The sequence below is a fragment of the Microtus ochrogaster genome, chromosome 18, assembly GCF_000317375.1.
Source record: "Microtus ochrogaster isolate Prairie Vole_2 chromosome 18, MicOch1.0, whole genome shotgun sequence".
NCBI classification, from domain to species: Eukaryota; Metazoa; Chordata; class Mammalia; order Rodentia; family Cricetidae; genus Microtus; species Microtus ochrogaster.
The window spans coordinates 47330590-47348431 of NC_022020.1; the positions used below are offsets into that span (position 1 = coordinate 47330590).

The following is a 17842-nucleotide window of genomic DNA, read 5'->3' on the forward strand; positions in this document are numbered from 1 at the left end:
CAGAGATCCGCCTGCCTCTGCCTCCCGAGTGCTGGGATTAAAGGCGTGCGCCACCACCGCCCGGCTTGAGGCCAGGTTCTTAAACAGTAGGTCACGACCCCAGATGGGGCTGCCTGCAGACCTGAAAGTGGGGTCTGGAGATGTTTGGGAAGAGTGAAAAGTTTCCAAACACAGGGCAACCTGAGATTAATTCTAAAGCAGAACTGTAATGAATCTGAGGCGTTTCCGGACACACGCACTCGTGTTGCATCATGAAATGTCACTGCAGCCTTGGTTTTGAACACTCAACATTCCTACTTGGCCCTGCTGGAATCAGCGTGCCACACAACTCCAGTGAACACTGCCTACCACACTTGGGCTCAGGTTAGAGACAATTGCGCCACCGGCGCTGCGGGTATCCTCACCGTTTGAACAAAGCCTTCTGCTCTTAGAATTTAGTTCTGGAAAACAAATACTTGTGCTATTTTTCTACTGTCCCTCCATGTGTATCAAATTAGTGTGCCTTTGGATTGCATTGGGTTAGAGCACTTGACTTTTCTGCTTGAGAGGGCTGGAGAAATAGCTTAGTAATTTATAGCGCCTGTCATTCCTTCAGAGGGCCTGAGCTTGGATCCCAGCACCCATACTGGGTGGCTCACAACCACCTGCAACTCCAGCTCCAGAGACTCCAGTCCCTCTGCTGGCCTCTGGGGGTACCTGAGCGCATGTGACATACATACACACACACACACACACACATAAATAAAAAATTAAAATAAGTGAATAGAATTAGCTGCTTGACTTGAGTTTCATTTTTAAAAGCTGGGTTTCATTTAAAGTTTTGGCTTTGAATTAGGACAGAACTTCCAGTAATTTTTTAACGACCCTGAATACTTCTGCCAACCTTAGACTCGTTTGCCTCCGCCTCCTGAATATTGAGGCATCTTAACAGTTGCTTTGGCCTGTTGTCATTTCAATATTCATTTCCTGATGATTGGCAGGTTGAAAGCCTCACATATTAATGGAACATTTCCATGCCCTTTCTAGCTAAAAAGCTATTTATGTCATTAAAAAAAAATTCTTCTGTCCTACAGGTAAATTGCATCAAACATTTCTTTAAAGAAAAAGAGTATCTGTATTGAACACGTGAGGACTTTTTTTCCTGATGTCATCATTCCCTGAGCAATCTTCTGTATGTCACCTACACGGTGCTAAATGTCGTGACTGGTCTAGAGAGGATTTCAAGTATACAGAACTTCAGAAGGCTTACATTAATACTATGTCATTTTATACAAGGGACTTACTTGAGGGGGCGGGATGTCATGGAAAACCATTGCTTACAGAAACCACGGGATGATTATATATTCCAAGGGTCAAAGTAAAGGCAAATAAACATCAAAGACTGGGTGGTGGCAGTGGAGGAGGGTGTCTCCCTGAAGAAGGCTTCCATAGATAATGTGACCATCTGCCAGAGAGCAGAAGTAGCCAGCCCCAGAAACCTCAGTGGAGGGGCAGCTCCCAAGCTTGTGGATGGCGATGGCAAGGGTGATCCTGGCCTGAGGACAGCCACGGACTCTGGTATGTCTGGAGCAGAGTGGGCCAGGCACAAAGGGAGGGAAACTGATGGACACTAAAGCCAAGCCGCATGGGGCATCAGAGTAAGTAGGGTGGCAGGCGCTCGGTTTTGTATTCCAGTGGTGGCAGGAAGCCATGGGAGAGGGTAGAGCTGGGGTCTCACCTAAGTCTCATTCAATAGCAGCTACAGTAAAGCTGCACTGGCACAGAGAAGATGAAACAGACCCAGGGTCATAGCCTAAAGTGTTTTGTGTCTTTAAATATGAAACCAGTTAGGTATAGGGAGCAGGTGGAACGGGCGGGAAGAATAAAGGAATAGGAGTGGTACTCTAGGGATAAGAGAAGATGACTTTACCAAAGTTAAGGTTAGAGGAGGGCTGGAGAGTTGGCTCAGTGGTTAAGAACAATGGTTGCTTTTCCAGAGGAACCAAGTTCAATTCCTAGTACCCACATGACAGCTCACACCTGTTTGTAACTCCAGTTTCAGGGACCCAACACCTTCACAAAGACACACATGCAGACAAAACACAAATGTACATGAAATAAAAATAAATAAATTATAAGAAAGTAATAATGTTTGGGATAATTCTGATTCTTGGCACCGTGGTTGTTTTTTCTATAAGCCTAACAGTGCTCTAAAAAAATAAAATTTGTTAATTAAGAAAAATTAGGAGTTAGAGAAATGGTTCAGCAATCAAGAGCACTTACTACTCTTCTAAAGAACTGGGTTAAATTCTTGGCACCCACATGGGGGTTCACAACCCTCTGTAAATCCAGTTCCAGGAAGTTCGATGCCTTTTGGCTCCCTGCAGGCACCAGGCACACAAGTGGCGCACAGACATGCATGCAGGCAAAATATTCATACATATAAAAAATAAGTCAGGTGGTGGGTGGCGCACTCCTTTAATCCCAGTACTCAGGAGGCAGAGGCAGGTGGATCTCTGTAAGTTCAAAGCCAGCCTGGTGGTCTACAAACCAAGTTCCAGGACTGTTTCACAGAGAAGCCCTATCTCGAAAAACCAAAAATAAATAAATTAGTACCACGTTGAGACTAAACTGGGAAGCACGTGGTTTCAACACATCTTCCCAAATTCGTGCGTTAAAAGCTTAATCTTGAGGAAGAGGTAAATTGGCCTCGAGGATCAGACACTCTACAGGGCCCTGCTGCCTCTGCTGTGCCGTGACTCCCCCTTTGTTTTTTCCCCCTGGGGCTCTGGAGCCAGTTCAGGCAGAAGCACAAGCTGAGAGCAGAGCCCAGGGAAAGCAAGGCAGTGAACATCAGGTCTTTTGCTTACCAATCAGGTCTGCCTGTTCCTCTTCCCTGCAGGCTGTCTCCTGCAGCCCCTGAAGGAATCTGCTGCTCACTTGGATGATATCATCAATGTTCGAGAACAGGACATCCAGATCTCCAGGTGGCAGCTGGAAGTAACGAAATCGCTGTGGCCAAAGACTGGGTGGGAAACAGTCCTGAGCACTTGCGTAATCTGGGGTCCTACTGTTCTTGGGAAGACTGACTGCCCAATGCAATGTTTGGAAAGATTTGGGAATCTTGTAAGTTAGGCCTACTCGTTAGTCTACAATAAAAGGAGACATCACGTCCAGCTCAGAAGGAAAGCTGATGGTGCCGGGAATGGAGTGGGGGGAGGGAGGGTTGCAGGTAGGCAGAGGTTAGTGTTGTGATTTGAATGTGGAATGTTCCAGGCTGATGAGTTTAAACACTTATTCCCCAGCTGGGGGCATTATTTGGAAAGGCTATATTACCTTTAAAGGGTTTACCTTACCGGAAGAAATAGGTTATTGGAGGTGGACTTGAAGGTTTTATGGCCTGGTTCCTGCTCCTTTTTTGCCTATCCAATAGCTCATTTAATTCTGCACTTTCTGTTCTTGAAGAGGAAGCAGGTTCCTAGCACCCACATGGTAGCTCCCAACTGTAACTCTGGCTCCTGGGGATCCCACATACTTCCTGGCTTCCTCAGGCACCAGGCACACACAGGGAATACATGAACATAGCAAACACTCATACACATAAAAATAAATCCTATAAAATCCCATAAAATTCAATAACAAAAGAATACAATGATATTTTTATACTGTTTTAAGTAATTTTACTATTTTATGTTGGGCTAGGTTCACAGCAATCCTTGGCCGCAAATGGCCATTAGGCTACAAGTTGGACAGATCTGAGTCATTCAAGGTCTTGCTGAAGGTTGCATGGCCAATAAAGCCCTGGGCTTATATCCAGGCTTGTCAGGCTCCTGCCCACCAAGGGTCCTTTCCAACAAGCCAGCCCAGGAGTAAGGAGAGATCTTAGAGGCAGCCCGCACCTGCTCCTAGAAAGATATGTGGTCGGGTCTGCATCAGTACCTGGTGCAGACGGCTCCTGATGTCAGAGGCACAGAGTCGGAGTGTGTGCAAGTAGGAGACCTCTGTGTCAATGAGCTCTCTGATGGCCAGCTTCTGATGGAGCAGTGACCGGTCCTCCGAGCTCCTGTCCCCCGGCTCAGGACTCTCTGACCTGGAGGAGAGCTCATCTGCTCCAACGTCAGCCATGTCCACAGGTTCTGGGAAAAAAACAAAGCAAAACATCCACTTATAACGTAGGTCTCCTCATGACGTCGCCTGGGAAATGATGTCCCTAGCTTGAAGACTACTCATCAAGTTGCCTGGAACATCACTAGCTGCAAACAGAGCCAACTTTTTATTAAACAGTCAATGAACTGGTGGCATTTGTGGTCAGTGTCTCTAAATACGAGAGGACAAACAGCTCGGGTCATCACTGACATCTGAAATTCATTTCCCAGGCCTCAGACAATGTGCTAGCCTGAAATTTCTTTTATCCCCCCCCCACCCAGTTGGACCCAGAATAATTTATTCATTCATTCATTTTGAAAATATATTATGGGCAGGGCAGTGGTGGTGCACGCCTTTAATCCCAGCACTCGGGAGGCAGATACTACACATATTATGCTGGGTTCATAAGACCATGCCCATGTAGATCGATACATGTATTGTGATCCCACTTCTTCCTCATTCAGCTCTTCCCTTTCACGTCCTCCCCTTTGTACCTATATGGAACCAAAGACCCACGAGTGAGCAGGTGTCTGTGATACCTGTTTTTCTGAGACCCACAGCACGTGATAGCCCCAGGTGCATGTGTTTTCTTACAGGTGACACAATTCCATTCTTCTTTAGGGCTAAAAAGAAAGCCTTCTGTATCTAAAGCCATGCCATCCCTTGGTTGGTGGACAATGTAGCTTGTTTCCAACTTAGCTACCATCAAAAGCGCTGGAGTAAACCCGCGCATATCTCTGGGCGGTGTGGACTAGGAATATTATTGGTGAATGCCCAGGGGTGGCGTAGCTGTTGATGTAGACTTTCTTTGGATCAGCTAAGTTCTCTCCCCTTTTCTCCTCATAGTTCCTGGCTCCCATCTTGGATACAACACAGAGATTTTCTTTCTTTTTCTGGTTTTTCAAGACAGGGTCTCTCTGTGTAGTTCTGGTTGTCCTAGAACACACTATGAAGATCAGGAAGGCCTCAAACTCAAGAGATCTGCCTGCCTCTGCCTCCCAAGTGCTAGGATAAAAGGCATGTGCCACCATACCCAGCTTTGCGAGGTGATTTCCAAAAGTTCTAGGACCATCTTTCTGAACCAAGACCTCTCTCCAGTGCTGCCACCCATTCACATTTGTCCAGGATGTGCTTCCGGGTTAAAGTTCTTGAAGCAAGCTGTGATCCTGGTTCATTCCCTGACGCCCACAGCATTCATAGCTCCCTCCTGCTCAACCTCATTCTCCCCTCCAGCTAGAGGGGGGAGGGGGCTTGTCTCTATACCCCTGAGCTTCTGCACCTGCTGTGCCCCTCCCAGCCTCTAGTCGCCAGGATTTCTCCTTTCTAAGCACATTCCCGATCCTCTCCGGTTAGTCTCTGAAGCTCCTAGATTTTAAAACCATATAGATAGGGCAGTCATATGAACAAAAAGACCTAAAAAAAATCTTTCTACTACCAAACGCTTAGAGGTGCCAAAACGAATGTAACTTGAACTGCCGGGCTGGGCTTACAAAAACATGAGCAAAATCTCCAGGGAACGGAATCAGAGCAGGGGTGAGAGGGAGCTGGTGCCATTGTGGCCCACAGTGGAGGAGGACAAAAAAATGATCAGAAGCCAATCTCAGCCAGCCGGGAACTTACCAGAAAACAAGGTCCTTCTGTGAAATGATGAGTGGGGGAGGGGAGGGGGGAGGACATTCACCCACCAAAGAAATAAGTCAAGAACGAGAAAGATGAAGAACATTGATACACATGCTGGAGAAGAGTCAGAGGGATCCTTAGGGAAGGGGAAGGGACACTAGAATTGACAGCTGGCTCCAGGCAAATGGAAAAGAGTCAGGGCTAGAGAAGGTTCGAAAATATCTTGAGAACAGAGTTACTAAAGTTGCATGGAATACGGTCTTTAAATTGGGGGGCATTTACACAGACAATCCATAGAAAACTAAGAAACCAATAAGACCAAAAAATTTTTATAGCAATTTTTTTGCAGAAAAGACAAAAGAATCTTGTCCCGTCTCTGGAGGAAGAAATATCGTGCACAAAGTGCCAGTCCTGAACAGGCCTCCTGGGGTCTCCCTTCGGTATGTTCTCACTGGCTCACGCCTCGTTCTTTTCAGTCACATCTCGACATGCTGATCAAAGTCAGATAGCTTCCGAGTCTGGAGCCTCCGTGTCAGACTAAAACTATGACCAAATACATCTGTGGTGATCTTCTCCTGTTGATCTATTGGCAGTTTATTTCAGAAGACTTAAATAGCAAACCTTCTGAGGGAAAGCGTGGAAGTTGTGAGGTCTGGGGACAAATGCCTTTTACCCACTGAGCCAATTCGTCAGCCCAAGTTACATTTTTATAAGCTTGCTGCAAACTGAAAGTTAACTGGAATAAATGAGATTTTTTTTCAATTTTTTTGTAAATTAATAATAATAAACAACTTATGAGCTGGATATGCAGCTCAAATTCATACATAGCAATAAGAAGCAGAGGCCAGTGAGGTGGCTCAGTGGGTAAAGACTTTTGCTGCCAAGTCTGAAGATAGAAGTTCTAGTCCCAGGACACACATCATGAAAGAAAGGAACCAACTCTTACAAAATATCCTCTGACCTCCACATGCACACAATAAATAAATGTAAATTTTAAATTATAAAAAGAAACACAAAGAGAAGTTACATCGCCCTTTATGCAATATCTCACATGATCAGTTGCGAAACTACATACAGTACAACTACTGGTCTTCTGACACTGAGAGAGCCAAGATCTAGAACATTCCAAGACAATTACCCTTCATCTGCCTTTTCCTCATGGCTCTAACTCCTCCTGGGTACAATACCCTGGAAAATAATTTCTCAGTTTCTTTTAAAATGAGACATCAAACCATGCGGTGGTGGCGCACACCTTTAATCCCAGCACTCAGGTGGCAGAGGCAGATAGATCTCTGTGAGGTCGAGGTCAGCCTGGACTACAGAGTGAATTCCAGGACAGCTAAGGCTGTTACACAGAGAAACACTATCTTGAAAAGTCAAAAACAAAAAACAAACAAAAAAAGACATCTATTTATCACTACCCGTGAAATACTTTCGTACACAGTGGATACATATGAGAGAGACTGGAAAGAAAAGGGGAAGAAGTTACCAGGAGACATGGGAGCTGCCAGCCAGATGCAGAGGGAGCAGAACTTATAGGAAACAAGGTAACAAGGCTTCATATACATGTATTATGCAAATGTCCATTTCCTGACAAGTATTTCAGTGTTAAAACAAGATATAGCCATTAGACAAACAGTGTTGCGGGAGCGGAAGAAGCTCCCGCAACAAAGCAGAAGGAAGGAGGGCAAGGTACTTGCCACCAAGCCTAATGACCTGAGTTCAATTTCCAAGAAAAAAAAAGCATGAGACCTACAGTCTGAGATTTGGGGATGGTTCATGGAAGGTTTGTCCAAGGTGAAGGTCAGGAGCCATGACAGTAAAAGAGAGAGCACTGTAGAGACGACAGTGGCCACGTTGGGGGACCCCGGCTAAAGGGCCTGGTTGATGAGACCCCTACAGCATCAGGAGACACAGCCCTATACAAGGAGCTTCCAGCTCTCAAACTCAGAAGGGTCTGAAACTGGAAAAATTATACTAATCACCTCCTAAGCTCTGCCCCTATTATGACTACTAAGTGTATCCATGTGGGTATCTGTCTGTCTGTCTGTCTTTCTGTGTTTGCATACAGGCACACTCAGAGAGGTCAGAGGACTTGTCATCCACCTCATTTGAGACAGGGTCTTTGTTGTTTGATGCTAGGCCTTGTACACCAGGCTAGCTGACCTTTGACCTTCCAGAGAGTCCTGTCTCCACCTTCCATCTACCACAGAAGTGCCGGCTTTCCCAATGAGTGCTGTTCCAGCTTCCTGAGTGGGTTGTGGGGATCAAACTGAGGCCACCGGGCTTGTGAAGTCAGAACCTTTAACTGGCATCTCTCAGCCCCACTGCTAAGTGGAATCTTAAGACTCATGCTCTGTGCCCAGCAGTAGACAGCCCACAGAGAAACCCAAAGGCATCTTCAGAGATTCCTTGTCTCATAATGCCAAGGCTTTCTTTTTTCTTTTTTAAAATTTTATTTTTTTTATTTTAGTTCTATTTTATTTACAAATTATTTTCTTCTCTCTTCTTACAGATCCTCTGTGTACACATTATGGCTCCCAGTTTAATGTTTTTATGGGACTCCTGAGTGTGTGAACAAGCTCTCTCTCCCTTCTGCTTTCTTGTTTTATCCTATTCCAATGTATTGGTAGAGTTTTTTTCTTATTATATTTTATTTTATTGCAGTATATTTTATTACTATTCCTTAGAAGCTTGTTTGTTTTCTAAAGAGAGACAGGAAGGGGGTGGATCCGGATGGGAGAGGAGGTGGAGAGGAACTAGGAGGGGACGGAGGGGAAATTGTAATCAAGGTACATTATGTGAGAGAAAATAAAATCGATTTTCAATAAAAGGGGGAAATATTGATACTCCCAAACAGGCATATGACTTGTTGGCTCCTGTTTTGTCTTCTTGGTCCTAAAAGTGACTGTGTGAGAGGGGACTGTGACTGCTCAGAGTCCAGGCCTGGAGCCAAGAAAACCTAATTTCAAATTGTTTTTTGTTTACTGTTTTGTTTTTAGACTTTTTGAGTCAGGGTCTCATGTGGCCCAAACTGGCTTGACTTCTCACATAGCCACTCCTCTTGATCCTTCTGTTTCCACCTCCCAAGCATCAGGGTCACAGGCCATGTTCTACCACGCCCAGCAACTGGTTGGAAATTCTGATTCTGTGATCAATGTGTTGCCTTTCCCAGCATGCTTATCTAACCATCCTTATGGGGTTCTTAGAATATTTCATTTGCGGATATCTAACATGGTGCCTGGAACACAATAAGATCTCGCTGGTTATTTGCTATTTTTTATTAAGCTAGAAAGAAAGCTAGTTATTATCATTGGCCAGGAGGATGAAAAGTTACCTATGGATACTTGCTGGCTGATCTAGGTCCAACCAATCCAACTCAGTAAATGGATTCAGAACTGCTAATCATGACTAAAATAATTATCATCATCGTCATCATCAGTGCTAATAAGAACTATGAGTTATAACCTGAAATTACAGCTATTTCCCCAAAAATAGAACTGAGAGACTGAGTGCTGAGGCTGCAACTCAACCCAGTCATAATGGAGATTGATTCTTTGTGGGTTTTATTTTCACAAGAGCTAATATATTTTTCTTCTCTCCCTCCACTTTGGCTTATGGCACTCTGGATTGGATTTCTGCCACATGATTAAAACAAATGATTTTTTTAGCCCTTGGAAGGAAATAGGTCACTGGGAGTCAGCACAGACTAATAAAAGGGTTTTAAAAACAAAACAAAACAAAATCCACAGAAGACAGGCCATACCAGACTGTCCTCATTCCCTTCCTGACAGTCAGCAGCATCAGTAGATGAAAGGAATGCTGTAGGCTATGTAGTCCAGCAAGCTGGCCCAGGGAGGTCTTGTGATTCTCTCAGGACATCCTTAAAAAGAAGAAACAAAAGATGTGATTGTGGAAGCTGGGGGAATATGCACTGAATGGCAGTCATGCGCACTAAAAAGCTGATAAAGCTGGCCAAGCAAGCTGTACCCCCGGTGCAATAATGGCATGGCTGTTAGAGTGAGTAACCAACTGATTTTTGATTGCATTTGAGGTCTGCCCGGGAGGAACTAATGCCTGGCACTGTAATCCCGTCAAAGGCCATGTGCCCTAATGGGGAACCTACTACTTTGGGTTTATTGAATAGACAAGTTGTCAAACTGCCTTCTAAATATTTATTACCATACCTTAGCGTTGTTCTCAACCTTAGCAAGAGAGGCTTCCTTTTACAGTGGGCCAAAGTTAATGCCCGCTGAGGACAAGCAACTGTTGAGTCCCACGTTTTGCAGAGATCAGGGAACGTGGCAGAAAGGGGGATGGAAAGAGTGTAAGAGCTGGAGGCGTGGGGAGGGGGGGGTGCTGCGAAAGGTGTCTTCCAGACATGATGTGTCCCAGTGATACTCACAAATTCACAGCTGGGTTACCTGCCCAAGAGCAAGACAGTCAACACTGCGGCATGGGTTGGGGAGGGGATCATGAAGCCCCACCCTTAGCTAAAGGATTGTGGCCTGGGGAGGGGTGTTTTATTTCCGGGGGTAGGGCTACATATCTATGCACACACAGGCAGAACTAACTCCGTGGAGTATTAAAAACGGGGAGACATGAGGTAGGAAAGGGGTCTGGGGTCTAGGGTGGAATGGGAGTTAGGTGTGTATGTGATTGAATACACTGTATGCATGTATGAGATGGTGAAATCAATTTTTTAATTCTTAAAGAAAAAACTGGTAAAAAAAAAAAAAACAACAACAACAACAACTTATTTTTGTCCTATTTACCAACATCCACTAATCTCTCCAGTGTTTCCTATCTCAGAGACCATCTAAGTTCAAATTCCACCTTCCTCCTGGAGGAGCAAGGCAGGCTCCTAACAGGATGCCTGGCAGCAGCAGACCGTGGTCTTTAAAACGTGACGGCTAGTACTCACCTTTGAGAAATATCTGTAGTAGGGGCTGGAGGGATAGATGAGTGGTTAAGAGCACTGGCTGCTCTTCCAGGGCACTTGTTTCAATTCCCAGCACCCACAGGGCAGTTCACAACTGTCTGTAACTCTAATCCCAGGAGATAAATGTCCCCTCTCCTCAGGCAAGGCACAAAGCACACATGGGGTGTACAGGCACACATACAGCAAAAACACTCATACGAGTAAAAATAAATAAAATTTTAAAATAGACATATCTTTAATAAAATCTTTTTTTTTTTGGTTTTTTTCGAGACAGGGTTTCTCTGTGGCTTTGGAGCCTGTCCTGAAACTAGCTCTGTAGACCAGGCTGGTCTCGAACTCACAGAGATCCGCCTGCCTCTGCCTCCCGAGTGCTGGGATTAAAGGCGTGCGCCACCACCGCCTGGCTCTTTAATAAAATCTTAAGGGGGAAATGAGGGTTGGGCTATGTGCTCAGGGGTAGGTTTTATGCTTAGCTTGTACAAGGCCCTGAGTTGGATGCCCAGCTCACACACACACACAGAGACATGCACAAAACAAACATTAATACATGTGAATGTGGACGTGCACAATGATAAATATTAAAAAAAAAACCTAGACCAGTGTTCTTGACTCTGATGCCCTTTCTGAAGAATCATGCCAGTCCTCAATAATAAATTTACTTATTTGTTTTATTATACAGTGATTCATTCAACAAAATACAAACTTCGCCAGGTCAGAGGATCATGTCTTATTTTTTTCACTAGCATGTTCTTACTGTCTGCTCTAGAGTTAGCACATAATACATGCTCTGATTATAAACTAACTGAATGATACGGATGAACACAAAGAACCTGACTCAGTTGCTAGGGATACTGCTGCCTGCAGAGTTAGACTAATATGACCTTATGCAAATCTTTGGTTCTTCTTGGAAAACACTGAAGAATCCGAGGTCAGAAAAGGAATAGCAATTCCCCTCGAATTGTATATAAAGGGAACCAGACGTTATGTATTCTCTATGGTTGTCTCTCTCTCTCAGAAAACTTACGCTGTGATCTGACCAAGCAGCAGCATGTAGTATTGCCTCACCACCTTCACAGGTACATAATATTCTGCTATGGACATACATACGTTGCTGTGGATATACATGTTACGGGTATATGCTTGTCTGTACAATATGACAATATGATCAACCAACATACTGGATGAACAACTGGTTGTTTCCTGGTACCTAATTTTTTTCCTCTGTTACTACAGAGCTGGACTTGGTAGTGGAAGGTTTGGGTCACATGGTAGGGTTCCTTAACTTACACGGAAATGTTCAGCGCTTTGTAAGGTGGTCTTCCGGTTGACATGTCCGTTAGCAGTGTGAGCTCATCTACTCTGCTTCCTGGTCACCACTGACACGGTCACAGTCTTTCTCACTTCTCTGAGGTTGATAACCGTGAGTATTAGCTCAAGCACTTAACTGCCACCCATATATTTTCTTGAACAACACCTTTAAGTTTAAATTATATATTAAATTTATAAAATTATAAAATAAAACTAAAATAATTTAAAATTGTGCTATTTAAGTTGTTAATATTTAAATTACAAATGAGGCTATTGCTCATCATAGAAGTAAACACCACAGAGGGGTGTAAACAAGAGGGCACAGCCCTCCATGCTAACCACCTAACCACCGCTTGCAGCACACAGGTAACCACAGGGAATGAGAATCTTCACAAACACACACGTATTAGCACAGAACTTCCCCTAAAAGGTTTTAAGTCAGTGGCCTGGGCTGAAGCATTTTAGCATATGTCCAGGAGTTTTTTGATGCAAATATTCTACAGATCATTTCTTGAGAAATTCTGTTCTGCTGGGAATGTAGTAAGTGGGCCTTAGGGAAGAATAGGGGGACACACCACTGTCATCAGACAAGGAGGAGCCTTTTGCTGAAACAGGAAGCCTTTTGCTATAGATTGTCCTCTATGGAGGACCTAAAGCTGAAGTCTAAAGGTCTAATTTAAAAAAGAAAATTCAAAATGTTAGAAACAACTGTGGGCTGGAGCAGTCGTTCAGCTATTTAGAGAACACTGATGGCTCTTCCAGAGGACCTGGATTCAATCACCAGCACCCATGTATCAGTTCAAAGCTGGCTTTAAAGCCAGTTCCAGGGAATCTGGTGCTCTTTTCTGGCTTTATGTGGTACACAGACATACTTGCAGGCCATATACACAAAATAATAAAAATAAAAAAATAAAAAACAACTGTGAAACAAAACCATAGTACAAGTACCGAAATTATCATGTCGAAGAAAAAGGACCTCTGTGAGTTAAGAAAACAGGGATACGAAGGTGGGAAAGAGCAAAGACATCACATGCGCGCACACACACACACACACACACACACACACACGCGCGCGCGCACACTTCCTTCTCGTTGTAAATGCATGGGCAGACAGGTGGTATGTGTCTTAACCCAAATTAAACAGCAACAGCTATTTACCCTTCTCTGACTCTCCTTGGAAGGCTGAAAGGTAGAGAAAGGGGGCCATGTGGCATTTTTTATTTTTAAAGAACAGGTCTTTTTATAGACCTGTGGATCTGCCCAGACGGTGACTTAACAATCCCAGGTCCACAGATTCAAAGTTCTTCAGCCCATCAATAAACAAATGCCAGGCTGTGGCGCGGCAAGCTTGATAAATGCCATGCTGCTTTGGGGACAGCACTCGGACACACACACACCCCCTCCTCCATAGTTAAATAAAAAGCCATTGATTTGAGCTGGAGCAGAATCAACCGAAGCACTGTTTACCACAGTAATCCGCTGAGCCAAGGGAGATGCGAGCCAGCTGCTGGTGAATCCTGTGCCCCGGCAGAAATTCAATGAGCCCATGTGTCTGAACAAGAATGGTGTTGCCAGGTCCCAGTTCGTGTCCTCTTTCCCTCACTTAAAAACACACCATAAGTTTCTGGCCCCATTTGAAAGAGGCAAGCAATGCTTAAGAACCATCCTTGTTAGAACATCTGGTGGTTTCCATTTGCAGTTTTGACTTTGGGTCATATAGTGAACTGAGGGGCTGGAGAGAGGGCTCAATGATTAAGAATGCTTGCCGCTCTTCCAGAGGACCCGAGTTCAATTCCCCTTGGCAAAGTCATGCAGCTCCTGACCACCTGTAGCCATGGGGATAGGAGGCATCTGACCTGAGAGAGTACCTGCACTCACATGCTCATACCCACACACAGGCACACACAGGCATATAATTAAAATAAATACAAGTATTTAAAAAACAGTGAATGGAAAAGGGCGATAGTGGTGCATGCCTCTAATCCCAGCAGAGGCAGGCAGATATCTGAGTTTGAGGCCAGCCTGATCTACAGAGCGAGCTCCAGGACAGCCTCCAAAGCTACAGAGAAATTTTGTCTCTTAAAAATCAATCAATCAACAAACAATCAGTGGAGTACAACACTGTACCCTTATTTAAGGTACTCTCGCCAAGGTACGTGCTGAGTTTTGCAAGTCACTATTATCGTTGATTTTATTCTACTTTCATGGGTACATTTTTGTCTTTGGGGTGGTGCATGTGAGTGGGGACCCGAGGTCCTGGCAGGATATCTTCCTTGGTCTTTCTACACCCTATTGTTTGGCAATCTCCCACTAAACCTGAAGCTCACCTATTTGGTTAGGGTGGCTGGCCAGCAAGCCTCAAGGAACTCTTTATCTCTGCCTGCCTCCACCCCTTGGGCTGGAGTTACAGACTCCCCCGGAAGAGTGGGGCTTTTAAGTGTGTGTGGGGGGATCCGATGTCAAGCCTTCATGCTTGCCGGGCTTTATCTGTTGCGCGATCTCCCCAACTCGGGCCATGTACACACGTTTTAAAGTTTTCATCTTATTTTACTTTGTATCCAATTCCTTCCAGGTCGTCCCTAACTGGCACAGCCGTGTTTGACTGGATTATCAACATCAGCCCTTCTGTTGAGTACGAACTGCGTGCCAAGCAACCAGGCTTTCCACTCAAAACAACGTGGAGGGCAAGGCACTGGGCCTGGAAAAAGGTGAACTGGTCTTCCCAGTTCACATGGGAGTTCAGAAGGTTGCCTACTCTGGCACCGGCTCCCTCTCTGCTATGGAATGAACTGTTCGCAGAAGTTCTGCCCCGAATGTTCAGTGGACAGTTATTCCTCGGAACCACTGACCTCCAGAGGGCCAAGAGTCCGCACCTGCCCCCGGGGAGCGCTTTTTCACCTCAATTTGGCCAGCACTCAGGAGCCTCAGTTCGCTTCCTGGACCCAGTTCTAACAGCACTTCTCTACCGGGCCAATACTCCCTTCAGTCCATCTCAGATTTCTGATCTTTTCGTCCCCGGCCTTGCCGATCTACTCAAAAGTATGTTTTTAGCCTGGATTCCTTACCGTCGTTTGAATCTTTCCTTTGTCTTAATGAATGGCTTCTTATGAAAAGCCGCCTCACATCCGACACAGGCAACGAGATTTTTTAAAAAAAAAAAAAAATAAGTAAATACAGAACAGTAATTTGCTCTAGCCCAGCTTACCTTCCTGGACCTGTTTCTCACCCAGAAAGGGGCGCGGTGGAGCCACCTAGATCGGGTGGATTGAGCTCTTAAGACCCAGCACCTTGGGACCTGGGATCCAGCCGCACCCCGCCTCTCTGCCCCCCACCTCGCGCTCCTCATCTGTCCGGCAGCTGTTTCCCCGCAGCCCTCCTGGCGGCATCCTGTCGCCGGGCTGGACTCACCGCGCACGCGCCCTCCGGTGTCACTCGCACCCGCTGGGCTAGGGCTGCAGGGCTCTGGGAGGCTCCGCTGCCTGCTGTGCACGCGCAGAGCGCGCCCCCCGCCTTTGTCAGTTGCCACTCTGGGGCCAGTTTGTTTGCCGCGCGCTCCCTGAGTCACCCAGAGGCAGAGGGCGTTCCCGGGCCTCGCCTCCGCGGGTTGAGGGCGGGGCAGCGCTCCACCTGCCAACTCACCTGCCCGACTGCTCAAAACCCCACTCCCACCGCTCTGGGGTGACGAGTCTGCTAGTGGGCCCTCTTCCTGGGAAAGGGTCTCTGTGCTAGTACCCGAATCACTGAGCTCGAGGGCCGTGTCTTAGTTTGTTTTCTATTGCTGTTTTTAATACCATGACCAAAAGCAATTTGGGGAGAGGACTTCAGTATCATGATCACAGTACACAAAGGCAGGAACTCAAGCAGGGCAGGAAGTTGGTGGCAGGAACTGAAGCAAAGACCATAGAGGAATGCTGTTGGCTTGCCTTCTCCCAGGGCTTCAAGTGTGTCACCACCCACAGGGCTGAGGCCGCCCACAGCAATCGTTAATCAAGAAAATAACCCCACAGACTTACCTATAGGTCAATCCGATAGACGCACTTTCTCAACTGAGGCTCCCTCTTCCCAGATAACCTTAGCTGGTGTCAAGTTGACCAAAACCTAACCTTAGCTGGGACTTGTGAATTCCATCCGTGGAGCACACAAAGCTGCCAGTGGTTTCTTCTTGGCCATGCTGATATTTTATTTCATATTACAGTGAACGAGGGTCCCTTCTGGGCACCGAAAACTCAGAGGTTAATTCTACAGACAGGGTCCCCAGTAGCCATAGCCTCCTGTGCTAGACATCGAACTCATAGTTGGAAATGCAAATTACTGTGAAATTGACAAAACATTTTTTATCCGGATAACCTAAGCTTGTGTGTGGGGACGGCTCTATCTAGTATTATTTATCCAAAGACAGCATCTCACTAGGTAGCCATGACCTGGAACTCACTATGTAGACCAGCCTGGTCCCAGACTCACAGAAACCTGCCTGCCTCTCCCAAGTGCTGGGATTAAAGGCAAGCAAACTACACCTGGCCTGGGTTTTTGTTTTTTAAATAATGATTCCTCGAACATTTACAAAGACATAAACATCACTTCCCCCCTCGTACAAAGATAAAACCCAAAGATAAAAAGGATTCTCCTGTACTTCTTTCTCCAAGAGCAATCAATCTTTAAACTTTTCCTACTGAAAAAAAAATACATTTGTCTCATTTAAAATTCAAAAGCATATTCTCAAGATTGTTTCTCATTGATCTTTGGATTTCTTCAGTAGCTGGCATACTGCCATAGATACAGTTCGCTCTGAACTAGTGTTTTTTGAGTGGGTGGATAAGAGTACAAACTAAGAATTGTGAAAGTCAAGCCGGGCGATGGTGGCGCACGCCTTTAATCCCAGCACTTGGGAGGCAGAGGCAGGCGGATCTCTGTGAGTTCGAGACCAGCCTGGTCTTACAGAGCTAGTGCCAGGACAGGCTCCAAAGCCACAGAGAAACCCTGTCTCGAAAAAACAAAAAAAAAAAAAAAAAAAAAAGAATTGTGAAAGTCAGAGAGAGAGATGCGATTTGGATTGGGACAACACGTATTTTGAGAATCAAAGGACAGTTACCCTATCTGCTGCTGTTTCTCCTTTTTCCTGAGGCACGCAAGACTGAAACGGAACCCAGACAGAGCTCCAAAACCAGTTGCAAAACTAATCATGGGTTTATTTAGAGATACTATACACTGCAAGATCATACTCTTTGGGGTTAAGTATATTTAGAAATGATGGAATAGTTAGGCTGCTATGGTCTTCAGTAGTAGCAAAAACTGATACTGGCTAACAGAAGCAGAAATGGAATACATTTAAAAAACTCCTTGGGGAGCTCTCTGAATCACTAGAAAAGTCTAAAGAGAAGGCTTGAGTGACTCAGCAGGTAAGAGTGCCTGCGACTCTTCCAGTTCCCAGCACCCACATTGGCAGCTTCTAACCATCTAGAACTCGAGCTCCAGGTGGATCTGCTGCCCTCTTCTGGCATCCACGTGCTACTGTATACAGGTTCAGAGTCATACAGGTAGGTGAGTGTGCACACATATATTCTTGTGCATGCACACGCACACACATACACACACACAGGGTTTTAAAATAATAATGCATCTTAAACAAAGGAAAGGGTAAAGAATCAAGTTAGAAACATAGGCAGGCCATGAAAGCAGGCTAGATCAGCGGTTCTCAACCTGTGGGCCATGACCCCATTTGGGGATCCTATATGAGATATCCTGCATATCAGATATTTACCTTATGGGTCATAACAGTAGCAAAATTACAGCTATGAATTAGCAATGAATCAATTTTATGGTTCATAACATAACACAAGAAACTGTATG

The 17842-nt window shown here is 45.3% G+C and overlaps 1 protein-coding gene across 5 annotated transcripts in view; it reads right to left on the reverse strand.

Annotated features, from left to right (window-relative positions):
• Positions 1-15499, reverse strand: part of Arhgef37 (Rho guanine nucleotide exchange factor 37) — a 39698-nt gene extending 24199 nt beyond the window's left edge. The window contains exons 1-5 of one of the 5 annotated variants that reach the window (XM_026783503.1): positions 15404-15448; positions 15061-15113; positions 9512-9628; positions 3919-4115; positions 2850-2973 (exon numbers count right to left, since the gene is read on the reverse strand). In XM_026783503.1, coding sequence (XP_026639304.1) covers positions 2850-2973; positions 3919-4104 — 310 coding nt within the window. In that variant the 5' untranslated portion in view covers positions 4105-4115; positions 9512-9628; positions 15061-15113; positions 15404-15448. The other 4 variants (XM_026783502.1, XM_005356172.2, XM_026783504.1 and 1 more) reach the window with 4 other exon arrangements.
• Between the last annotated feature and the right edge of the window lie 2343 nt (positions 15500-17842).